The following is a 26,477-nucleotide window of genomic DNA, read 5'->3' on the forward strand; positions in this document are numbered from 1 at the left end:
CAGGAAAGAGAAGTGAATTGGGGAAGATCACAGACCATCAACTCTGAAATTAGGATACTAACAATACTAATACTAATATTAACATCTGTAGGGCACTCAGTTTGTGCCAGGTGCTCTTCTTACCACTTCACATGCATTGACTCATTTAATTATTGCAGCGCCCCAGGCTTAGGTACTATTAGCAGCCCCATCTGACAGGCGGAAAAACTGAGGTTCTAAGAAGGAACTCGGCTCAGTGTCACATGCTGGTACATTGTAGAACTGGGGCGGTAACTCAGTCTGACTTCAGAGCAACTGCTTTCAACTACCATGTTACGAAAGGAATAACGGAAATCATACAGAGCACACCCAGCCTTTATGGCGTCATCTGATGTGCCCAGCCATCATTCCCCTGAGTCCCTGTGACAGCCCCATGAGGTCATCTCTCTTGCGACGATGCCAGTTCTACAGGTGAGGAAAAGGAGGCGCAGAGAAGTCGAGAAGCTCCCACGAGTCATGCCACGGTGAGTGTGACACAGTCGCGACTGACGGCAGCCCAGGGCCAGAGCACCTAACCTCCAGGAACACACTCTCAAGAGGTTTCTTTTTCCTTCTCTTTTTAAGCTTTGTGGTCATTTCTGTGAATAGCAGTGTTTTTGCAAGAGAAGCCCAAAAGAAACAACAACAAAAAAATCAAACTCATAAGAAATACATTTCAGCCATAAAAACCCCTGGGTGAACTTGAAAAAAGAAAATAAACAATTATGCAAAGGCTGGACGAGTGCTATGAACTTTTCTCCTTTACGTTTATTGTACATTCGGTGAAGAGGCAGCGTTATCCCAACAGATACAGATCTCAAACCAGGGACTTGAGGGGCGATGGCACTGCCGAAGTTTCTGGAAGTTTATGAGATTTGGTATAAGACCTAGGGGGAGATGTCCGGCTTATCTGGTGCTTGCTCTGTGACCGTACACTAGCCGGTCCTCAGTTTACTCATCTGTGCATCGATGGGGTGCTCCCTACTTAGGTTCTTTTGCTTCTACAAAATCCTAATTTTAATTCTTAGACAGGAAACGACCCATTTCACCTTCTAAACATGGACCAATTTCATCCCAAGTCAGTGCGTTCAGGCCTCAAACACAATCTGTCTGTTTCCCTCTTCGTTCCCTTCTTCATCTGAAACACTAAGCTCGACCACTGCCTGCCGTCTATTCTGAAATGCGCATGGAGTCGTTTGAGAGTTTATTTCTCCTCTGGAGCAACTTGAAAAAAAGACGTTAATAGGAAGCACATGGGCATGGTGTGAGAGCGTTCTGTGTGTTTGTGTTTGAAAAAAAAAAACACAAAAAACTTAAGGAGGAATATGTCAGGCTTGCAGAATGCCTGGGCTGTCTCAAGAGCAGTTAACGGCCATTAGCATTAGGCTGACGGCACTTAATTGGGATGAAGTCCAGCTGCTGCCATGGCCCTTCTGGCACGTTGGCCGTGAGGAAGATAAGAAAAGAACCTGGATTATTCTCATGGTGGTGCAGCGGGAGACAGACCAAGAGATGTTTCTCCACTTGTGAGGGGCTGACGAGGATTGAGGTGGGGGGTGGGGTCTAGGCCAGGGCTCACCCATGAAGAATCATCTTCTAGAAGGATCTATAAGAGATGGAGGGCATGATGGTGTGGCAGTTATGTTCCTGGGCTCTGGAGTGTAACTGCCTGGCTTCAAATCCCACTGCCACAGCCCTGTGACCTTGGCCAAGTTACGTTATCACTTTGGGCCTCAGTGTCTCCACCTGTAACATGGGGATAATGATATAATCTACGTCATGAGGCTCTTGGGAGGGTTAAGGGGAGTGGTACATACGCAGATCTTAGGAGTCCTGAAAGAGTCCAGGAAATAGCACAAGGAGGATCAGTGCAGGCTCTGGAATGCGAGAAACCCCAGTCTGAATCCCAGCTCTGAATACTTATTGGCTCTGTGATCTTTGTAAGTCACTTCCCCTCTCTGAGCCTCATTTCCATCATGTGTAAAGCAGAGCTCAGGGTGCCCACTTCCCAGGGTTGCTTTAAGGACCAGAAAAGCAATAACATTATTCTGCACATCCTGGCTCAAGGAGGGCTCCTGCTTCTCTTTCCAATGTCATCTCCTCCACTCACTCCACCCAGATTCATGAGTCTCCTCTTGAGCCCTTGGACACTGGGAGCCTTTTCATGCCTCAGGGCCTTTGCTCTTGCCGTACTCTCTGCCTGGGCTGTACTGTCTGCAGCTGCTCACATGGTTGGCTCCTTTTTATCACTCATGTTTCCCTAACCACCTGGGTTATGTCCATCACCACTCTCCTCGTCACTGCCCATCACACTACCCTGTTTTTGTCTCTCAGAAGCTTTATCAAAATCTGTAACCATCTATTTATTTGTTAATTATTATTGTCCATCTCTCCAAAAGGGAACTGTGTGGATTGCTGTGCCCCTAGTACCTAAAGAAGTGCCAGGCATACAGCTGGTGCTCAGTAATACAGAATAACTGAATGAATGAATGGATGAATGAATGAATGGATGGATGGATGGATGGATGGATGGATGGATGGATGGGGAGCCACTCCTCCCTAACTTAACTCACTTATTACACAGCGGGGCAGGGAGAGGGTGTAAGATGGGGGAGGGTAGACAGTTTACAGTTCAACCTCTGTAGACTTAGAAGCCCTGAGGCAGTAAATTCTGTTTCTATTGGCAGAGCTGAGAAAAACCTGGCTTGAGAGTGACCCAAATGCACGTTTAAGTTCGTATGTCTTTATTATCAGAACTGGTGCCATAATTCACTCCCTAGTTGGAGATGGGTCCCAGCATCTTCTAACCTTTAGTGGGACTCAGAAGGGCGACTGTGGGATGACAGAAGTGACAGCAGAGGAAGAGGAGGTAAGATAGTACCATAACCAAAAGCATGGGCTTTGGGGGAGGATGGGCGATGTGATTCTACCAGATCCCCATGAGACAGGACTCAGTCCGTTTCCTACTGCATTTGCACATGTGTCATTCCCTTTATGACTCGGTTTTCTCTCCCGTACAATGGAGTGTCATGAAGGTTACACAGATGATCGAGCAACATCAGGTGGCACGCGGTCAGCGGTCACGGTTAGCTGATGGTGTCACCAACAAACTCCAATGCAGACCTTTACATGGAAGCCATGCCAAGGGCCAGGCACTAATGCCTATCACAGCCTTTCTCGTACATACCCCTACGATCATTTGCTGTCCCTTCACTAGGTTTTTATCTCCTGGAAGGCTGCCCTGGACATTCCTTTTTATTGTTTCCTTAATTAAAAAGATGAAGCAACAAATACTTGCAAAAAGTTTTTTTGGAAGAAAAGTACAATCACTCATGGGCCCACCATCCTCTCATTCCCTCTTCAGTTTTGTATATTACTTTTCAGATCCTTGGTGGTCACTTTTCCCAGCTTTCATGAAGGCAAAAAATACCAGGATGAGGATTCCCAAAATGACTGCTACCAGTACTCTGCTCCATGCACCAGCCCCAACATGCTTCCAATGGAGCCCTGGAGAAGAGAAGGGGCCCCTGGATGGTAAAGGAATGGAGGTGGGCACAGGAGAACACAGTATGCCACCTTCTTAGAGTACCTGGGGTGGGAGTTATACACCGGAAATCTGTTTTCCCTTTCTAAGGCTACCCAAGGAGGTGCAAAGCCTCAAACTTCCTGCCTGAAATAATAGCTCCTTTACTTGCCTGTCCAATATCCCCAGCACCCAGCATTTCTCTGAGTCTACAATGTCCTATCACACTTAAAATCAGCCCTCAAGGCCCTGTGTAATTTGGCCTTGTTCTCTCTCTCTCTCCCAGGACTCTCTCCTCCTTCATCTCCTTCAGGGTTCCAGCCTCGCTGGCCTTTGTTCTGTGCTTCAAAAACATCAAGACATTTTCCTCCATGCAGCATTTGCACTGACTCCCTCTGTGTGAAATGCTCTCCCCCAGGTCTGCACATGGCTCTTTCCACCTCACCCCGTGGGCCTCTGTCTAGTGTCATCTCTTCAAAGAGCCTTCCCTGGTGACTCTATCTAAAGTTACACATCGCCCCTTTTAGCCCCCTCCACTTCTCATCACGCCCTATCCAGACACGATGTTTCTTTGCTTCACTGCACTCAAATCCTCCCAAATGAGCTGGTTTGTTGCCTTGCGTATCATCAGTCTCTACGAGGGCAGACCGCATATCGAGCTTGTCCACCACTGTAACTCTGCTACTTGAGGTAGACCCGGCCACACAGTAGGTGCTCAATACATCTTCTAAATTAATGAGTGAATGGTCAGACACCCAACTCAGGCAATGCCTGAGGGAGGGGCCTCCGCGCCACACTGACCGTGCGTCTGGAAGGTGTACGGGCTCTGTCCAGTGGGTGGGGTGCTGAAGCTGGAGCCGTAGCTGAGGAATCCGCTCTGGCCGGGGGAATGGTTCAAGCTGTCTTCTGTCTTGATGCCTTGGATGGAGGCAGAAGAAGCACCAGAGACACATGATTAGGATGCTTCCTTGTCACCTGCAGAACCGCTACTGAGTCAACACGGAGTGCTGTTTTATCAGCTTCCAAACTAGGAGTTGCACATAGGTGGCTTGTGAGCTGAACTTAGCCCACAGACACGTTTTGCTAAGCCTGCATATTTTTAAGGAAACTTTGACATTAATTGATTTTTGTTTAAAACATCAGGAGATATGACCAAAAAAAAATCTGGACTTACGGTTTCTCTTGAGCAATGGGATGGGGTAGCAACACCACGCCAAGCCCAGCCCGTGTTCCCATGTGACAACACGCTGTCCCTATAAGCTCCCCAGTGTGTGTTTCATGGATCCCATACTGTTTCCAAGACGCAGGCTAGTTTTAAGGTACTAGTTTTTCATTGCAGATATATATACACACATAGTCATACATGTGTACATATGTATTACATCCTAGAATACTATCAAAAGTGGGGAAGGGAAAGGCAGGCCAAGAGGGCCTCATCTTTTGCACATGCTTCCTGCCTGGCTCTGAGGGTAGTGAGTTCACAACCCCTTACTCCATGGAGTAGCATCTGTATGGCTTAAATGTCCACCAGGAGTCTGGGTGAAGGTGTTAAATGAAACATCCTTCCTCTGTAAAGATGGTGCCACTTAACTCTAAGACACTCTCTGCTCCAAAGGCCATGGTTACAAATCTGCCTTCGGGTTCGGCCAAACTCTGACATGCGTCCTCAAAGCACAAGCACCAGTTCCAGGAGCAACTGGCTGGAGAAGGGACTGTATTGAGGGAGGGGGGCTGATCCATCATCAGTAGCCCACACACTGTATTTTTATTGAAAAGGTAAGAAACTTTGCTGAACTTTGTCTATCTTACAGGCACAACATGGAATTTCGATACTATTTAAATTTGCATTTTTAAAAGAACATTTCTAGTTCTGGGATGGTTTTATAATTCTGGTTTCCCTTCTTCTCACCCGTTCACCCCCGTAAATGAAGAGACTGTTTAGTAGTGTAAAAATGATGGATTTTGAGTCGAGAGGTCTGTGCTAGAGTCCTGGGTGGTTTGTTTCATTCCTTGTTGGCCGGGGTGGTTTCTCTTTCAACCCCAGCTTGGAAGTCTCCTCCCTTACGAAATAAGATACTGATATCCACCGACAGGCTTGTTGGGAGATTAAAAGAAGGGGAAAGAATGAACATATAAGGCTCTGAATGAGGTACTTAGCAATACACATTTCTTTAAGCCACACAATAACCTCACAGAACAGGAAATATTGCTTTCTCCAATTTAAAGGTGTGAAAACTGAGGTTCAAAAAGCCTGGCCACTCAGTCAGGGTCCTGCAATCGGCCGATAACTCTGAAGTGAAGGTTTTCCTTTCCTTCTCTTGATGCCTCTCAATAATGGGTGTAAAAGGATTTCATGCAATAGATGGTACAAGACTTCAGTAACAATAGCGATGACGACAAGTAGTTTCTTGCTTATATATTTCTCGCCATATGTATTTCTACAGCACTTTCTTTTGCTCAGTCTGCTAGGAATGGTTAATGGTGTGCTCGGTGTGCCTCGAGCCAAATCTAAACTCCTTGGGTGGCCGCAAGGTCCTACATGGGCTCTTCTCACCGCTCAGACCTCTGCCTTCTCCAGGAGCTCACCCTGCTCAAGCTGTGTGCTCAGCTACTCTCATTTGTTTTATTAACCAAACGGAAATCCAACGTATGGAATATCATTACTTATTCAGCCAGTCCTCTGCTGATGGTTCATTAGGTTGATTCTAATTTTCTTATTATCACCGTCCATGATGGAATGGACCTGCCTGCTCATGCCACGTGAGCGTGTTTATCTACATCGGGTATGAGAAGTGACATTTCTGAGTCGAAGAGTATGTACATTTTTCATTTTAAACAGATACAGACAAAACCACAAGAATGTGCTCATTCATTCATTCCACAAACATGTAAAATAATACTCTACCTCAGGCTGCAAACTATAGCCCGTGGGCCAAATGTGACCTGTTGCTTGTTTTATAAATAAAGTTCTGTTGAAACATAGACACATCTGTTCATTTACGCATTATCTGGGACGCTTTCAAGCCTCAACGGTAGAGTTAAGTAGTTGTGATTGAGACTTTATGGCCTACACAGCCAAATATATTTATTATCAGGCTCTTTACAGAATGTCTGTGGACCCCTATTCTACATAACGTAATGATACAGAGGAATGAGGAACATCAAACCCAGGGAATGTGAGTATCTCTGAAAAGAAAGGGAGATGACCTCCATTTTTTTTTTATTGTTTAAGTTGGATGGTCAGATCACGCGTGCTGGAATTGTTATTCTTTATGTTTTTACATATGTCCTTAGATGTTGCGTCATAAATTGAGAAAAAAATACTCAACACCCCTAACCTCCTTGCCTCTAGTTTACTCAATTGTGCTATTTCCCTGTCACTATTTAAACACAGTTAATAATGCTATTTTCCAAGGAGCAATGAAAGAAGTTTCCTGAGAAGATTCAACAAGGTGTGTCTAGACAATGAGCAAACACTGCTTGCTCAAGCATCAGCATGTGTGAAGGGAAATGGCTTTCCATCCCACTTGTCATTATTTAGTGACAAGGACATTCTGGGTGTGTAGCAGCCTGGCTTCTACTGCACTGATTGTGCACTTCCCTTGGGCCAGGCCCTGGGAACTAAGCTCTTCCTATAGACCAGGGGTTGGCAAATTATGGTCCATGGGCCAAATCTGGCCCACTGCCTGCTTGTGTAAATAAAGTTTTATTGGAACACAAACACACTCATATTGTCCGGCTGCTTTCATGCTCCAATAGCAGACTTGCGTAGTTGTGACCAACACTGGGTAGCCCACAGGATGAAAATATTTACTATCTGGCCCTTTATGGAAAAAGGTAGCAGACCCCCTATGTAGACAATCTCACTGAATCCTTACAACAGCCACAAGGAGGCCAGGCTTAGTATCGCTCCATTGTATGAATGAGGAAACTCACCCAGGGTCTTAGGGCCAGCAAAGGGCAGCAGTGGGGTGTGAGTAAGACGTGTGTGTGCTCTTACCACCTACACTGTATTGTCAGCATACAGACTCTCAAGTAACTGAGACTATAAAATGACTTTGAACCCAATTAATTTCCACCCGATGCTATGTTTTGTCTGGGAACAGGGCTAGTTTTCTCTTTTATGCTGAAAAATAATATGGCTTCATTTTTCTTGGCTGTCAGCCAGGCTGGGTAACTTACATGTGATTGTATCACAAATATTCTAGTATAAGAGGGGCAGAAAGTTAAAAAATGATGCCCACACCTGTTGGCCAAAGTCCGTCACAGGTAATCTCCCAGGATTTCTGGAATGCACACTCTGGCAATGGAGCTTGGTCTTGAGTTTGGACCCCAGAGCAGGCTGCCTAGGTTTAATTCCACTTCTGCCATCGACCAGCTGGGTAACCTTGGGAGAGTTATTTACCCTCAGTCCCCACTTATCCCTCAAAAGAGAATAACGATGGTTCCTTCCTCGTAGGGTTAAGGGGCCGTTAAAGGAACGAGTGGACACATAGCACCGAGACTTTTGAATGGCAGCAGCGCAAAGAGGGTGACCATTACCAACGCCTGACCTGATGCCCCAAGCACTGCTACCTCTAGAATTGCTCTTGAATCTGTACTCCTGTCTGTTACTGCCTTATCCCAGGCCTCCACCATCACCTGACGCCAGGTTTTATCAGTCTCCTAACTGGTCTTCCTGTTTCTCCTCTGCTTCCCTGTAATCCAACCTCCCCACAGCAGCCAAGGTGATTCGTAAAACACCCAGACTGTATCCAACAGCGCTTTGCTTACACACCCACCAATGAGAGTTCTTGTTTCACTTGGAATAAAATCCCAAATCCCTCCCTGGCCTCTCAGGCTCTGCCCACCTCACCCACCTCACCGCTCACTGTGCTCCAGCCACTGGCCTTCTTAGACTTGCCAAATTCCTTCCCTTCCCTGGGCCTTCCCACGGTCGTCCCCACTGCCTGGACGCTCTCCCTCCTGAGCTTGCTGGTGTGTGGTCATCTCTCAGTTCTCAGCTGAGTCAGCTCATCTAAAAGGCCTGCATGGAGCTGGAACGTAAATTAAGTCTTTCTCGTTCTTTCTCTCTCATGACCTTCTCTTCCTTTATAACATGCATGCGTATCACGCACCCCTGGCTCTCCTGGGTCTCCCGCTTGCCAACTACAGATCTTAGAACTCCTTAGCTTCCAAAATCGAGTGAGCCAACTCCTATGACCTCTCTCTAGCTTCATATCTGTCTCCATCTCCATCTCCATCTCCCATCCCATTGGTTCTGTTTCTCTGGAGAACCCTGACTAACGTAGACAGGGACAGGTGAGCAATGGATGCTGGTCCTGGTTGTTAGCAGTAAGGTTCTGATATTCAAGGTCTGTAGGTCCGTTGTTCTGTCTTCCCAGCATCCATTTTCCCATTGATACTATCCCTTCGAGAGAACCGTCCCTCCCTCACATATACAATCCATGGGCTCCATCCTCCGTACCTCTCTCACTCCCACCTCCCTGCCTTGCTCTAAGTATTGTCACGTGACCCAAGTTGGACCAATGAGGGTCAATATGGGATTCTGGTGGAACTATTGGGAAAGACGAGTTCTCCTTCCGCTGGGAGTGCTGAGCTGAAAGGATGCAAACCCAGAGTTGATAGGTGCCACATCTGCTGCCACGGAGGAAGAACTTGTGTGGGAGTCACACCGACTCAGAGGGAAATAGCTGAACATGGAGAGGTGGGTTTCTCCTGATATCATTGGAGCACCTGGACCTGGCCATTTCTGATGCTAGCTGGCTTTCCCAGTATGTGAACCATTAAATTTCCATTTTCTCTAAGCCAGCCTGGGTTACGTTTCTTACTCTTGCAATCAAAAAAGGCCTTGATATCGTCTACAGAACCTGAACCATCTTTAAAGGGTCTGTCATTCTCTACCTGCAATACCAGATTAGGCTGGCTGTATTTATCATTCTGAATTTACCTGCGGCAATAGGGCAGAAGAAAGGCTACAGTGTTGGGGGCCCCCGGGGGAAAGCCAGGGCTTGGTCTGGCACTCACTGTAGGAAGGTATTCCATAGGCTTGCGCCGGAGGCGGGTAGGCTGTGTAGGCCGTGGCCTGCTGGATCCCTGCGCTGTACTGCGTCTGGCCGTAGGCTGCCATGGCCGTGGGAGGCTGGCTGGGCAGGACACGTGGGCAAGGTCTGCAGGGAAGGAGAGAAGATTAAACCTCCAAACCCACCCCAGCATCCCTGCTCCCTTATTTTGGTATCAACACCACCATTTTCCTTTGGGTATTTACCCTTTCCAGGGCGGAGACAACTTACGTGTTCATCAAACTCCATTTCATTTTCTCTCTTCCTTGGCACCAGGAAGATTGCATTTCCTCTCCCTTGTGGCCAGATTTGACCAAGTGACTGGGTTCTGCCATTCCCAAGTCGGGCGAATAAAACCAACCCACTCCACCCCCCACTCCCCAACCTCTCTCCTCTTTTGGCAGCAACTGTGGAGGGCAAAGGTTGAGATGGCTGTGCCATTATATGGACACGTCCTGGATCCCTGAGTCAGTGTGTGGAGGACAGCTGCCCTGGAGAGTTCCATCTGATCCGCACCGGACTTTATGTGAGTAACACATAAACCTTGGTTGTGTTAAGCCATCGAGACCAGGGTTTATTAGTTACTACAGCACAGCCTATCTCATCCTGACTGTCCTCATTTAGACACCTTCCCACTTGACTGCAGCTTTGAGAGGGCTGTCAATCAGGATGCCCTGCTCTTGGCCAAGGGGTGAGTACATGATTCAAGATGGTCTAGAAATGCATGTAGTAGGCCGGGACTTAGCAGAGAACTTTATTTGAAAAGTGTCCCCAATTTACACCTGGCCTTAGAAAAAGTAGAAATCTGAGGTGATCAACTCCTGCTTCCCATCAAAACCAATTTACCCTACTCAAATTAAACGGGGGCTAAAATGAAAACCCAGAAAAAGAATGGGGCGCTCTCTCAAACCCTGAGGCCATTAAACAAGTTAGGAAGATTTATCAGACCTTAGTTGCTAGTCACAACCTCCAAAACATCTTCTGGAGGGAAAGGAAGGCCGAGAAAGTGTTTCTCAGACACAGCTTCTCCAGTGTTTTTAAGGGAGGACAAGTCCAGATATGGAGATGGTGACCATTGGGCCAGGCCTAACCCAGCGCTTCTCATGCTGTGGGGTGCAGACCTGTGCCTCTCCAAGGTCAGGCTCCTGAGGACCCTGGGTAAGTTTTGTCTATCACCGAGCCCCCATTGCTTCTGTGCACACCTGCCAGCTGTGTTGAGATCTCTGATTCACTGGTCTGGCTCCCCCACTAGATTGGAAGCTCTTCAAGGGCAGGGACCTCTGAATCTCCAGGGCTTGGGAGGGGATTTGGTACCAAGGAGTGTTGGGTGGATGTTGGAGCAGGAAGAAAGGATGAAAGAAGGGAAGGAGAGGGAGGGAGAAGAGAGGGAAAGAGAGAAGGATGGGGTGGGAAGAGGGAAGGAGAGGGAAAGAGGCAGAGAGAGAAGGACAAAGAAAGATGGAGGGAGGGGGAGAAAGAAGGAAGAGAGAAAAGGAGGGAGAAGAAAGGAAAAAGGTACAAAGAGAGGGAGAGACAGGGAAAAAGGGAGGGAGGGAGGAACTGAGAAAGAGTCTATGCACAGGCAAGGAGAGGAAGGAAAGACTGAACAATAGAACAAAGAGAAGATGAAAACCAACACTCTGAAAACACTGTTCCAGGCCCCCTTTTAAGTGTTTTTTACATGTTTCACCTCATTTCATGGGGCAGGCGTCATGACTGTCCCTCTTTTCCAAACGTGGGGACTGAGGCCTTGGAAGGTAAAATAGCTCAGCTAGTAAGTGCTGGCCCTGTGATTCCTCTCCAGGGAGTCTGGCTCCAGATAGCTGCCCTCCAAGAATGAAGAGAGAGGGCATGAGGAGACCAGGTAAGGATACTCACCTTGCCAAGAGCGGGGACACACGCGGAAGGGCCGATGTGGTGATGCCTGGAGGGAAGACAAATGGGAAGGGCTTTAGCTGTCAGAGTGATGTTCCACTGAGGTTGTGAGTTCAGACGCCGACTTCAGCAGAAAAAACTTAAGAGACTCACTGCTAGGGACTTTCTCAACCACAAAAGCTTATCCGAGGCACAACATCTTAGCATTAGCCTTGAAAATCCTTTCTGGGTAAGGGTTTTTGCCTCCAGGTAGTAATTGAAGGGTAAAAGAGAAACAAGCTACAGCATCTCAAAACATCAGAGTGGAATCCATCCCCCCACCCATTGTACAGATGGAGAAACTGAGGCCAAAGGGACAGAAAAACACATGTTTGAGCCAGGTCACATGACCAGGCAGTAGCACAACTGGGACCTGACCTTGGCTTCCTGATTCCCAGATGGGTGCTATTTCCACTCCTGGAGGGAGAAACCATTCCCTTTCCTGCTTTGAAGGCAACCCTGAGAACCCCAGAATGGCAGGCACTGGCTGGTTTGGATTCTCCAACATCCATTTCCCTTCTTTTGATGACATAACTTTGATATCCCTTCCTCCCTCCCCAGTTTCAGTCCATGGGATTCAGTGAGCTGGCCCCAGCAGTGAGGGGAAGGCACATGTTGGATCATCCCCTAGGCTCCAGTGAGGGGGTGGAGCAGTGAGATGGAAGCTGCCTGAGCTTCAACTGTATCCCTGGGCACACAGCATCCAACCATCGGTGGGCAACGATAATGCCGGAGGTGATGAAAAGGTGATAGAGTTAAGCGAGGAGAGAAGTTTGTGAGATGATAATTTTACAAATGGACAGTTCATGGCTGTGTCATCTTTTACAGCACAGCTCAATGGATATCCTCACTGTGAAGCCCTGGAAAATACTAGATAACATGACTATTGATTGCACCAACCTGCCATTCACACTTCTTGGTATGTAGGGCTGGGGCTGGGGTGTCCTTGTGCTTCCTGAGAAATGTTCTGAGGTCCCCAGAGTTCTGAGCCTCTCTCAGCCCCTGAGCTGGGGGCTCAGAAGACCAACTTGCAATTTCCATTTTACCACCTAGTAGCAATGAGACTTTGGGCAGGTTGCCTAGAGCTTTTGGGCCTCAGTGTTCCTTCCTGTGAAATGGGGGGAAATATTTATCTCACAAGGATGGGCGAGGATTAAATGAGAAGATGATGACAACATCGATGATTTACCCAGTGCTCGTTATGTGCCAGGCTCTCTTCTAAATGCGTTACCTGGATTAATTATTTTATCCTCATATTCACCCCACAAAGAGGGTTCTATTCACATCCCCATGCTGACGAAGAGCTGGAGGCACAGAGAGTTGAAGGAACTCACCCAAAACCACACAGATTGTAAGGGGTGGTCTGTAATCTGAACCCGGGTAGTCTGACTCCAGAGTTTGTCTTCTCACCCAAGACACTGCAGCCCACAAGGACAATCATCCTAAAAACAATTCGCACCCACTCAGAAGCTCAGTATGAGTATGTGCCAGGCCATGCGTTCACTGTATGCACGCTCTCATTTGGTCCTCACAACAGGGGGACGAGGCAGGCAGTGGCATTCTCCCCATTGTACAGATGGAGAAACTGAGGAAGGCTAAATGCCTTGCTCAAGCCACACAGCCTGTGGACACGGGACCTGGGAGTTGAACCCAAGGGTTATTTGAGTGCCAAATCCATTCCTTTACCTCCCTGGCTTAGCCAAATTCTGTTCAACTCCCAGACCACTGGGGTGAGGGTGGCAGTCCTGAAGTCCATTTAGAGAACTACAACTAGAATTAAAAGGTCAAGTAGAATAGACAATATCAGCAGGTATTGCCCACAGTAAGAAGGAATTGTGCGGAACTTCTGTTCCAGTTATAGCCATGAGAATGTTGTATATTGGGTGTGTGTGCGCGCGCACACGCTGAAAGGCAGTGTGAAAACATTTCTTACTATGTGTTGTATTTTAAAAAGTTGGCACAGCATTGGTCTAATGCTAAAGGACGTTCCTGGTGCACAGTAGGTGCTCAATGCTAGTTTCCCTACTGGGGGTTTGCTGCTCCAGGCAGGCCCTCATGCATGCTCTTTTTCATCCTCCCCCAGGACTAGAGAACGAACCATCTCATTCTGAAGCAGCCATAGTCTCATTATTGGTAAAAGCCAGTGATTTGAGTGCATTTAGTACATAAGTTCCTGAATTAAACATTTTGCATATGTTTTCTTTAATAAAATATGTACATATTCATAAAACATCTAAATCTATGGAAACATTCCTATGGGCTGGGATTAACTTGGCATTTTATAAATTTGAAGCCAGAGTCTTCCCCCCACAACCGCCCTGCCATGATTTGCATGTTCGCCTCACTCTGGCTTCTTCTGTTCCCTTGAATTGTTGAGCCACCTGCCTTTGCCACCTGGGCAGATCTCCCTCTCCTTCCGTGCAAACCTGAGAGTGTGCAAGTGAGAAAGAGGCATTCAGGAAGTGCAAAGAGAGTTTCCTTTTGCGGACTATGTGATTTGGAAAAGCATAGGCTTGTATCCTTTTTTCTTTTTTTGTTTTTTTGGTTGTTATTGTTTTAAAAATTTGGTATTACATGTAACTTTTTCATGCTGGGACACTTGGGGGAATTGCGAATCTGGAAAATGAGTGGATTATATATGGAATGATCTCCTTTTTCCCTCCTTTCTTCCTTTTTCCCCAGCTAAGGATGGGGTTGATCTCACTGGGAATCCTGATGGTACGTGACAATGTGACAATGTAGGGCTCTCAAGCTCCTTCCCTTCTTTGAGGACCTGGGGTGGGACTGTATCAAGGACGAAGAGGTGGGGCAGGGGCTCCCAGGAGTGAGTGCAGAGCCTCTCCCTTCCTCTGCCGCGCTTGCTCTGGTCCAGGGCTGTGAGTCCTCGAGGTCATGGGGACCAGGAGACCCACCTGCAGGTGCAGCCACCATCTACATACCAGGAAGTGGGTGCATGGGCAACACCAGCCTTGATGTGAAGGCTGGAGGAGTGGGCATTCGAGTCCCAGGTACGTACCTGGTCCTCAGCGGAGCCCAGGACGTCTTTCAGGGCGCCCCAGATGCCCGTTTCACCACTTTTGGATGACACTGTGTTTGAGAGCTTTCTCCAGATGGCAGTCAGAGCCAGACAGACACATTGAGGGAGACGCAAGAGCCAGGCCAGCAAGCTTCCCATGCGGCTCAGGAATGGTCTTGCCCATAGCCGTGGCAGCACGGCTGGATGCAGGCACCGTGCTCTGGGTGGCAGCATGGCCATCGTACCACAGCCTGCCAGCGGGGGTAAAGGTGTGGACTCTGGTCGTGATTCCCTCCACAATGCCAGAGCGTGACAGACCCTGGCAGTGGGTGTGTGGGGGGCGGGGCAAGCATGCTGGCAATCTAGGGGGCATGGTCACCCTGCTCATGGTCACGCCATGAAGAAACACGGGGCCATCGGTACAACAGGCAGCTGACCCTGTGACTCCGCTCGTCAGGTGAGCCCCGGGCACCTTCAGGGTGGCAAAATGTCATATTCAGCAGCAGCAGCTCCTTTCACATTTGTGGGATCGGGTACCTGGCAGATGGAGAGGGACTCCCCGCTGATCACAGGTGCCTGTTCTTCACCTGGTCAGTGTCACTGAACTCGTCATGATGGACGAGCTTGAGGTCCAGGGAGGAGTCACTGGTGGTGACTTATCCACATAGCCAGTGGTGAAAGCATCCCCAGTGACCTGACTCTACATAGACAAATCTATTTACTGCTAGGCTCGCCACGTGTCTCGGGGGGGAAGGGGTGGCTGGCACAGAAAGTGGGGCAGGTGGTTCTCAAGTGGCGAGGGGCAGAGAACGTCCCCCATTGACTTCTCCATTTAAAACTCTAAGCCTCCTCTGCCTCCCCCACTTCCTGTGGGTGGAGGGAGAAGGATTAGCTAAATGGATGGCCAGAGCCTCTGGGATGAATCCATTCATTCATTCATTCATTCACTCATTCATTCATTCATTCAGTCCGTCATTGTCCACCATGTGCCAGGCATGTACTAGAAACTGGGTTACACTAGGTGAGCAAAAGCAGTCAGGGTCCCTGCCCTCACAGACCCTCCTGTTTACTGGGGAGATGGATAGCAAACACATAATTACATAAATAAGTACTTAATTATGATTACAGCAAGGTGCAAGGAAGAAAGTGGACAGTATAGGGCAGTGCGCCTGGGACCTTAACGTGCACAGAATTGGCCTGGGGATCTCGTTAAAATGCAGACTCTAAGTCTGTAGGTCAAGGCAGTTCCCAGGTGACACTGACATGGCGGGGCAGGAACCACACTTTGTGTAGCGGAGTTTGGACCATGGGCTAATACCTATAGAACCAAATTACTAAATAGTATCACAATTCTGGATTCATACAAATAAAGCTCCATTCCCGAAGTCACAAACTCAAATGCATATTGGGGCCAAGAAGGTAATACAAATGAGCAAACACCCAATTTTAATAAGAGGACACTAAAGTTGGGGTCTGTGCGCCAGTGCACACTTATGTGTGACTGTGTGTGTATGTGATTGTGTGAAGTAACTTGCCCAAGGACACACCCACTTTGTTCATTTATTCATGCATTCAACAAATGTTTATTATGCACCTACTGTGGGCTAGCTCTACAATCCAAATCTCATAATTTGTTAACTTAATATTCTTTCCAAAGAAAGCATGTGGGCAGAAGGGGTCAGCCCCAAATTCAAACCCTGACTCTGCTGCAAGAGAACCGTGTGACCTTGTGCCAGTCACTTCCTCTCTCTAAGCCTTGGTTTCCACATCTGCAAAATGGGGCGATATCTCATACCCGCAGGGCTGCTGCAAGGATTACAGAAGCAGGTACCTGCCAAATGGTAACTGCTCAACACACAGGCGTTATTATTAGCTTTCCATTCTCCTGGGGTCCTTGGCTTAAACCACTTAAATCCCAGCCCAATTTGAATGTTCACACTTTTTTTTTACCTCTCACTGGGAGGATTAAGAAGCTAATGATTCTGAAAGCAGCAACTGCTATTATGTTGTCTAATTGGACCCCAGGGGCCGCTTCTAAGTGATGCCGGTGAGATGAGACAACTTCTAGTGAGCTGTCTTGAGGCAGGTCTTAAGCTACGAAAGGTGCATGTCCATAAATTGTATCAGTTCATCTGCCTCTTGGGGGTGGCGTAAACTGCTCCCAGATCAGGGACAGCGACAGCTGTATTAGGAGTCCAGAAGGATGCACTCCAATTTTGACTTTCACTGAGTGTGACAATGAACAAGTCATTTGGCCATCGTGGGGGTGTTCCTGAGACCTGAAAGGAATGAGGCCAGTATATCCCAGGGTGTGAGGATTTTAGGGGCTACGTAAATACATACTCTTCTCATTAAATCATCCCAAATCTATTTTAATATTTTAATGCATATTAAAATCCTAACAAGGCTATCTAAGTTGTAATTTTTCATTTCTGGAACTGGTTTAAAGTCATCCTTTTAAAATGAATGTACTGAAAGGGAGTTGTTTTCAAGCATAATGAGTAAGCAAGTAACAGGGTAGGTGGTATGACTATATGGCAGAAAGTGGCTTGAGAATGTGTGAAGTTTGTGAGACATTGCCATAGGAGAAAGTCCTTTATCCAGGGAGGGCTTTCGATAATTAGTAAGTCAGTGCCCTTTTTCATAAAGAGGAGCTGGCAATTCCCTTAACACTGTACCAATTCTGTTCCACGCAGGTAGAGGTCATTCTGGGGGCTAAGTCCCCCAAAGAAGCCAGCTGAGAAAGGCTTAGAGGTGGGAAAGGTGAAGGTGATCTGTGGCTCCCCAGGTGAGGACTCAGGCAAAGCTCTGGGCAGCTCAACCTGGCTTAGGTGGAATGAATCAAAATCTGCCAGCCTCAGGCTGGAACTGGTGAGACTGAAATTCAAAATTAGACCTTGTCAGGCCCAGGGCAGAGGAGGTGCAAGGATTCTGAGAGAAGATGACAACCCAGCTGGTTCCAGGCGAAACAGTTAATGAGATTATAGCCTCGGCTTTTGCAAAATGTACCTGCATTTTAAAAGAAAAAATTTCTCTATCCAGCTTTGCTTTCTTAGTTCTGTAACTTCCCCCCCTCCTTCCAAAAGATGGGATACAATTCAAATCCAATTTTCCCATGAATAGTAATGAACGGTAGCTAATATTTCTCTAGTGGTTTCTACAAGTCAGGCACTGTGCTACAGGACTGCATAGTTCTTATCTCTTTTATTCCCCATAACAACCCAATGAATACATTATTACCTGTACTTTACAGATCTGGAAAATGAGGCAGGGGGAAGTAAAGAAAACCTTACTAAGGATTCAAAGCTAACACCAACCTGAAGTTATTTGTGATTCCTCAAGACCACTCTGTATTCACCTACCCACCTATCTATCCACCTACCCACCCCCCGCCGATCCATCCATCCATCCATCCATCCATCCATCCATCCATCCATCCTCCACCCATCCATCCTCCATTCATTCTCCCATCCATCCTCCTCCCATCCGGCCATTAATTCATCCATCCACCCACTCATCCTCCACCCATAAATAATTTTTAAGAATCTACCATAAACCAGGCACTGAGCTCTATGCTAATTAGAAACAAATTTAAATACATATACAGGAATAAAAAACTTATCCTTGTCCTGGAGGAATTCAGTACCTAGATTAACAGTTCTCAACCTTGGGTGCACAATACACTCATCTGTAGAGTTTTACAAAAAATCCCAATGCCTGGGTCACACTTTTGGTCAATTAGATTCTCTGGGGGGTGGGATCTGGACATTAGCATTAAAAAAATTTTTTTGAACTTCCCAGGAGACTGCAATGTGTAGCCAGGTTTAAAGCCAGCACTGAAAACCAGCCTGGTTCTCAGAGTGTGGTGGCTGGACTAGAAGCATCAGCATACCTGGGAATTTTTAGAAATGCAAATTCTTGGGACCTCAGGCCAAACTTTTCCAGAATCAGAATGCAGGGGGTGGGACTCTGCAATCTGTGTGCTGACAAAACTTCCAAGGTGAAAGGATGCACAAGAGAATTGGAGAACCGTGGAGCTACCACCTTGTTACTCAGAGTGGCTGGCGGACCAGAAGCTTTTGCATTACCTGGGAACTTGTGAGAAATGCAGACTCTCAGGCTGGATCAGAGCCTGCAATCGAATAAGGTCCTAGGTGGTTGTGTGCACATTAAAGAGGGAGAGACACACAGCTGGCCTCTGCTGAGGGTTTTCTAAGCCTCGAGCACTCTACAAAGCCTTTCCAATTACCATGCTCAAACAACTCGCAGGTCGCTCTCTATTGCGTTCCTGCTTTCGTTTTCATAGAAATTACCACTATCTGAAATATCTTACTGGCTTGAATATTCGGTACCTGCCCCTTCCACTAGAACGTAAGCCCTGAGAGGGAGGACTTGTCCATCTTGGTCACCATTACATTCCCAGCACCTACACCAGGCCCTGGCCCACAGCTGGCGTTTGGGGACAATTGATTGAATGAATGCATGCAGCACATATATGTTCATTATCGAGACAGGAGACTGAGAGGGTCAGCGAGAGGTAGGAGTTTGTCCAGGTTCACACAGTGAGCTGAGGACAGGGCTGGGATACATACATGGGCTGGCTGAGCCCACACCCTGGAGGACGTGAGGTGCAATGCCCACGAGGGGATATAAAACGTTTCCCTGGAAGCAGAGTGACGGTCAGCACGAGAGGTCCCTGACGGCAGGCCCCGGATCCCAGTGCCTCTTACACAGCAAGTGCATCAAACAATTCATTGACTACACAATCGGAGAAATAAAGAAATGAAAGAGAATCCACCACCTCTCCCTGGGGAGGGGCTCGGGAGGTTTCACAAGGAGGCAGAGGCGATGCTGGATAAGGGGGAGTTTGGGAGGCTGAAAGGAAGGGGAAAGGGAAGGGGACCCTAGGAGGCTGCAGTCCACCTCTCAGTGTCTTCCCTAGAGAAACAGTACATTTGTTCAGAGAGCAGCTTGCATGCCTATTCCCCCAGCAGCACCACTTGTAAGAGCAAAAGATTTAAAAATAAACTCAGTGTTCATCTGCAAGGGACTGAATGGCTATAAGAACCAGGGCACGGGCATTCTTTGGTATGCCATGAAGTTTTTTGAAAAAGGAGGTTGATCATTACGTACTGCATCTTGATTGGACAAAACAAAGTATAGAAAATATACTTTTATGTAGTATGATAGCTTTGTGTTTCCAGATTTGCTCCAGCAAGACAATACAGGAAATATACATTGATAAATACACATACAGAAGTTATACAGATACACATTTGTACGTATGCAGTTGCATAGAGAAAGGTCTTAAACAAGGTGCATAGAAAATACGATAACTGGTTACCGCTGGGGAAGGGAGGAAAAGACTAGAGTAAGACTGGGTGGTGTGGCAAAGAGGAATTTGGTCTACATGTCAAGTTTTTATAAGGATCATGTATTTATACCGGGGGTGCCAAAAACATGTCTACACATTTTAAGAGACGTTATCTATGTATTACTTTTCGAAGCTGAATTGAATTACAGTAGCAATGTGTAGTATGACGTTTGCTCAAAAGATGGCGTTAATCACATGAATGCTAGTGTCCCCATGCGACAGGCTGGACAGTCAATGAAAATAGTGGAAGCACGGTTGTCGTTGTTCGAGGAGCGCAGGACCGGTATGAAGTGGTGTTTGAAATTCGCCAATGTTGTGGAAGTACAACAATGGAGGCGTGAGTGTGCACCAGAACCTCCAACATGCGTAACAACTGCACGCATTTGTGATCAGTGTGAGACGCATGGTACTGGGTGTGATGTGCCCAAGGGGAGATCCGGGAGGCCTCACACAGCAACACATCCTGCTGCTTCTGCTCTGGCATTGGAACGCTTCACACGCTCGCCACAGAGGTCTACCTAACCATGTGCACGTGAGACAGGGGAACAAGCATCCGACGCATTCTTAAAACAGCAAAAGGGAAAGTTTTCATCCCAAGATTACTACATGCAGTGAATGAAGAGGACCCTGGTCGAAGGGTGCAGTATTGGGAGTGGTTCCCAACCATAGTACGAGAGGATGAGGAGTTTGTGGGGAGAATGGTTTGGTCTGATGAAGCACATTTTAAATTGGACGGAACAATAAACCAACATAATTGTGTGTGTTGGGCTCCAGAAAATCCACACATTCGTGTGGAAAAAGAAGTCAATTTACTGGGTCTGGTGTGGACGGTCATTCGGGCCATTTTCTTTTGAAGGAACCATTACTGGTCAAGTGGACCTAGACACGCCACACACATCCATTTTACCTGCAATTCCTACACTTTTGGGGAAGGGTTGATTTAACTTCCAACAAGATGGCGCCCCACCATACTTCCACCAAGACATGAGAGCTGACCTTGATGAGAATTCGCTAGGACAACGGATAGGACGCAGAGGTGGGAAGAGCTGTGGCTGAGTTTCCCCCATGTTCATCTGACTTAACACCCCTTGACTTCTACCCATGGGGGACCTTAAAGGATGTGGTGTAGCGTAGTAAACCAGCTACACTGGTGGTACTTCGGGAAGAAATTGAAACGGCATGTGCAGTGATACAACGTTACTCAAGCAGTAGTTCACCGTCATCAGAAGTGTCTGGACGCTGATGGGAACCACTTTGAGCACCTCTTGTAATTGCAGAAGTCAAACGTGACCTGTATTCATCTTTTGTTATCGGTATATATTGAGTATTGCAATTTTAATAGTTTTTTCCTTTCTTAAAATGTGTATATATTTTTTGGCACCCTCTGTCTATTACTGGTTGACTAGAAATTGATTGGTCTTCAAAAGAAAAAAAAGGAAAGGAAGGGCACTCCAGGGAGGTGCCAAGTGAATTGGAAAAGCACCTGGGCCTTACAGAGAGGAGTGTTCATTCATTCAGTCATTCGGTCCTTAGTCTTGCAGAGTGCTTTATCTTCTGTCTTCATTCATTCAACAAGTTCTTAAGCACCTACTATGTGTCATACCCTGTTCTGAGCAGTGGGGATACAGAGGTAACTAAAGTGGGCCAGGTTTGCCCTCAGAGAACTTACATTCTAGGGGAGATGGACAAGGAACAAATAAACAAACACAAAACTTCTGATAGAAAGTAGGAATCTGAAGAAAATAAAATAGGACATGGAACAGCGTGGCTGGGTGTCCTGTGGGGTGTCCCCTCAAAACTGGCCCAGAATCTGACCCGTTCTCACCATTCCATGGTCACCACTCCATCACCTCTCACTGGTTTACAGTAATGCCTTCCTCTCTGGTCTCTGGGCTCCCACTCTGTCCCCCTTCTCTGTCCGTTCTCACATGCAGACTGATGATCCTGTCAGTATGTCAATCAGATCATGCCTCATCTGCTCCAAACCCTCCTGTGGCTCCCATCTCACTCAGGGCAGAAGCCAAAGTCCTTCCAGAGGCTCACAGAGTCCTGCACGGTCTGACCCTGGTTATCTCTCATGGTCTGATCTCATCTCTCCTGTCAGCCCCTTGCTCACTGGGCTACAGCCGCGGACAGCTCCAGGTCACAATAAGGAGAGAGATGGTGTGTTTGTGGGTGCCACACCGTGGGGGACGGACATCTGGGGTTTGGACACTCTCAAGAGTGCAAGTGTGTGCAAGAAAGTGATCATTGAGTTGAGAAGTGGGGACTCTGGAGCCAGAGTGCCTGGGTTTGATTCCTGGCCCTGCTACTAGCTGTACGACTTTAAGCTGGGTACTCAACTCCCCCCGTGCCTCAACTTCCTCTTCTGTAAAATGAGCTCATAGCCTAATGGGGGTGTAACAATTACATGAGAAACAGTACCATGTGCCGATTAGGAGAATAGACTTTGGAGTCAGTCTACTCGGGTTCAAATTTTAGCTGTCACTTAACTGTGACAACTCGATGAAGCTACTTAAACTCTCGGTGTCTCAGTTTTCTCATCTGTAAAATGAGGTTAATAACAGTATCCCTTCTTAGAGTTGTGGGGATGAGTGAATACACTAATGTCTGACACATAGCAAATGTTACGTGTTTGCTCTAATGGTGATAGAAGAGGAGAATTAATCTAGATGTAAACTGTTTTGGACAGTGCCTGGCACAAAGTATGTGCTCACAAAAATGAAAGACAAAAGGCAGGGACTCATGGAATGGACAGCTACCCCCCAGCTCCCACTAGTGGCAGCCAGGAGGGAATGTGGGCCCAGTGTTTCTAAAGCATTCAGCATTTCAAGAGAAACCAGAAATCCAGATTTTTATCTCTGTCCCGATTTTTACAAGTTCACTTTTACTTAAAACATGGTGTAAACCAAACAAAGGCATACCGGAGGGTCAGACTTCACTGTCAGCTGCCAGTATGCAATCATGGTTTTGAATTTACTGTGGTTGATTCGGAAAAGAATGACAAGAGTATAGTAAGTTTAACTATTGTACCACGCCCCAGAGGTGTGCCAGGCACTTTACATAACACCTTCTCATTTAATCCTTGCAATAAGCACCCTGTGAAGTAGGGTGGGGAGGTGCCATGATTATGCCCCCATTTGACAGGTGAGAAAACCGAGGCTCAGGAAAGCTCAGCAATTTGCCCAAGATCATTTGGCTGGTTGGCAGTGGCGCTGGGACTCGGACTTGGATCTTCCTTTCTCAGCAGTCTATGCCTTTTTCTATCTCTTCTGGCTCTGAAATGAAGACAGTCTTAAGGAGACTTGTGTCTCTGTCAGAAAGAAAAGGATGACTGGCTTTGAGCAGGACTCAGTACATTTTTTCAGATTCTCAAAGGGCCCAGGATGGTTTACACGGACATTCCAAAGTGCCAGGAAGAGTTGAGGGTGTGTCTCTACCACGCAGTTGGGCATGGGGGCCCCACCCCTCTTGGTGGCACTTAGAGCAGGGTTGTTTCAGCTTCGTTACCAGCATGTAAAGGAAATGTCACTTTCCTGGTGACATCAACAATTGTTCCCGGAAGCCTGGAGTTGCTTAAAAGCAAATTCCTCGCGATGTTATATTCGACTAGATACATGTCTCTTTGGTTTTCCACGACAGTTACATAGCATGTGTGCCCCAGGAGCTCGCATCAAACACAGGCCGTGGAGAGAGCTGGCCGTCCCAGAACACCAGAAGCAAATCCCAAAGCTGGTCTAATAAAGGGTTAAGCCCAATAGTTAAACATAATAGCTTAATGCCTTTTGTTAACTCCAGCTCTAACAGGAAGGCTGACAGATCCCAAACAAGCAAACAATAGCAGGAATTGTTCTAGTGAAAACTAGTCTGGCTGCATCATTTGCCAATAATTTTTCAAACAGCTTAACTCTCCTCTGCTTCCTTGACTTCAACCCAACCTGAAAGCAAAAGGCAGACGAGTTCTTGTCCCAACGTCAAACCCCTGTAAACAAGGCGCCTGCCTGGACGCTGCGATGGCAGGAGAGCACTGAGGGACGGACCTCCCAGCTCAAGCCCCAGACCCTGAAGGACACACCCAGGGCCGGGCCTGGAACACACCTGAAACCGACTATCATCTGTGGCAGTGTCAGCATTTCTGGAACTGGAGACCAAGACAGGAAGTTCAGAACACAAACAAACATACTTTCACCTAGACAATGACTAGACAAAATTGTCAGCCGCGTACGCCAAAGTTTTGGTCCAGAGGCAACAATCTCAACGGCAGGAGGAGACATTGTCATAACGACAGCACTTTCCAAAGGATGCAGCAGGCCTAAGGCTGTCAGTCCCTTGCTATGTTCCGCGGGCCCACCACTGGTCCTGCAAACGCACGCCAGGAGGCCTACCTTCTATGTCACTCAGAGTCCAGACATCAGTGCCAGCACGGGTAAGCTTCAGTTTACCAGGACAAGCGCTGTTTACCGTAAAGCTGGGTGAGATCACTAGTTCTAGCATTTCCTTGTACCTGAAAGAAGACAAAGGGAAATGTAATTTATTCATTAATTATGCATGCTTACTAATGATTCCTATGTCTTTCCCTAAGAGTATAAATATTAAAGCTGATTACCTAAACCCAGTCGTCTTATAAATTCTACATAATAAAAATTCACTAAACTTTTTATCAAAGGGAAATGAGGAATTAAAATGAAGTACTCACTCCCCTCTGGAGAATACGCCCACTTGATTAAAACTTTCCCCTCCTTCCTCCTGTATTTTGCCATTAGAAAAATTATATTTTGGTCTCTTTTAAATGTCATCTGAATGAGCTGGAGCGAGCCAGGGAGACTTCTCAGGAGAGGAAGGGGCTCACAGGTAGAGGGAGTGTTTGAATTTAGATTCCCACAAGCCAGAGGTACGGGGAGAAGCTGGACCATAGTTAAGAGTGAAAAACGGACATGGTGTTACATGGCATTACTTACACAGATGGAGAAAGGCTCAAAAGGCGTCATTGATATTTAAGCCCCTGTGGGCAGCAAAACTCACAGCCCATCACTGTGGTCCCTCCCAAGAAAGAAAACACTAGCTGCTGAATTAGGATTTTGATAAAATGTTATGGAAGGGGGAGGGAAAAGTAGGGACAAGTCTCCTGGGTCATTCTCATTTTTTATTGAAAACTTTTCCAACTCTTGTACTATGTTAGTACTTATTCCTCCGAAATTCCTCCCTGCTGTGGTTAGGAAATGAAGTTTCTGGTTATTGCGCACAACATCACACGTGGCATTTTGCAAAGGACTGAACGACAACCAGCAATGTTTGACACTGATTCGAGTTGCGCTCCGAGAGGGCTAAGTGTATAGCCCTTGGAAACTGCGCATCAGTGTCCAAGGCCAGGATCTGTTACCATTGTGTTAGTAAAACACAATGTACCGATGGATGGCGACACGGTTATAAACACAGATTACACCAGGAAACGGTTGTGGATTCAAACTCCACTGTCACTACACACTACCGTAAATAAGTTACCAGATGGCTCTAAGTCAAAAGTGTTCCCATCTGGACAATGAGGATTATCAAAGTACCTCCCTGACAACGTCACGGTGAAGGTGAAAAGAGATGATACGTGTAAAGAAAGGACTTGGAAGGCAGCAGCCTAAATGCCCATTCATTACCATGGAAATGAATAAACAGAGGCAGTATGCTCACGTAATGGAATACAATACAGCCGTGAAAAAGATGGAGCTGGGGTAGCACACAGCATGATGGACAGATTGCCAAACGAAGTACAGAGCAAAGAGGCAGAAGGGTACCCAAAGTATGACACCATTTCTGCAAAGTGCAAAATATACAAATCAATATTATACACTGTTTTGGAATATAGACACATGCAATAAAAAGATAATAATATGTGTAGGAATGACACACACTGATTTCAGGAGAATGGCTAACTCTGGGAATAGTAAGGGGATGCAGTTTGGGCAATGGTACCCGGGGGGCTTCAACTGTGTAACATTTCAGTTCAGGGGTTGATAGAAACTATGGCCCATCCAAATCCAGCCTGTTTTTGTGTGCCTCGTGAGCTCAGGATGGCTTTCACATTTTTAAATGGCTGGGGAAAGAATCAAAACAAGGTTAACGTTTCATGACATGTGAAAATTACGTAAAATTCAAATTTCAGTGTCCATAAGTAATGTTTTCTTGGCACACAGTCCTGCTCATTGGTTTACTCGATTGTCCATGCCTATTTTTACACTGCAACCTCTGAATTAGGGTGTTAGACACCCACAGAGCTGAAAATACTTACTCTCTGGCAGAAAATGTTTGCCAATCCCGGTTTTAGTTAGCAAGCAGGATGATGGGCATATCACTGTAGTATGGTTACTATACATTCTTGTGTACCTGAAATACTTAATATTTTTTTAAAAAGAAAGAAATCACTTATCCCAGGATTTACTCATAGGAAGTACTTCATATATACTTTTAAATCTGATGAAAGAATTCCACACAAATCAGCGTCTACTGTGTGTATCTTTACAGGAGCTGATACACGTTTGGTTCCTAAATGTTCCCAGGTATACATGCCTGCTGTGTGCC

General features: G+C 46.8%; 1 protein-coding gene across 1 annotated transcript in view; it reads right to left on the minus strand.

Annotated features, from left to right (window-relative positions):
* Positions 1-26,477, minus strand: part of EYA2 (EYA transcriptional coactivator and phosphatase 2) — a 224,478-nt gene that overhangs the window by 129,915 nt on the left and 68,086 nt on the right. The window contains exons 2-5 of the mRNA XM_081033652.1: positions 24,293-24,411; positions 11,482-11,527; positions 9,569-9,711; positions 4,343-4,459 (exon numbers count right to left, since the gene is read on the minus strand). Coding sequence (XP_080889778.1) covers positions 4,343-4,459; positions 9,569-9,711; positions 11,482-11,527; positions 24,293-24,401 — 415 coding nt within the window. The 5' untranslated portion in view covers positions 24,402-24,411. The remainder of the gene's footprint in view (positions 1-4,342; positions 4,460-9,568; positions 9,712-11,481; positions 11,528-24,292; positions 24,412-26,477) is intronic.

This window comes from Rhinolophus hipposideros, assembly GCF_964194185.1.
Source record: "Rhinolophus hipposideros genome assembly, chromosome: 22".
Taxonomy (NCBI): domain Eukaryota; kingdom Metazoa; phylum Chordata; class Mammalia; order Chiroptera; family Rhinolophidae; genus Rhinolophus; species Rhinolophus hipposideros.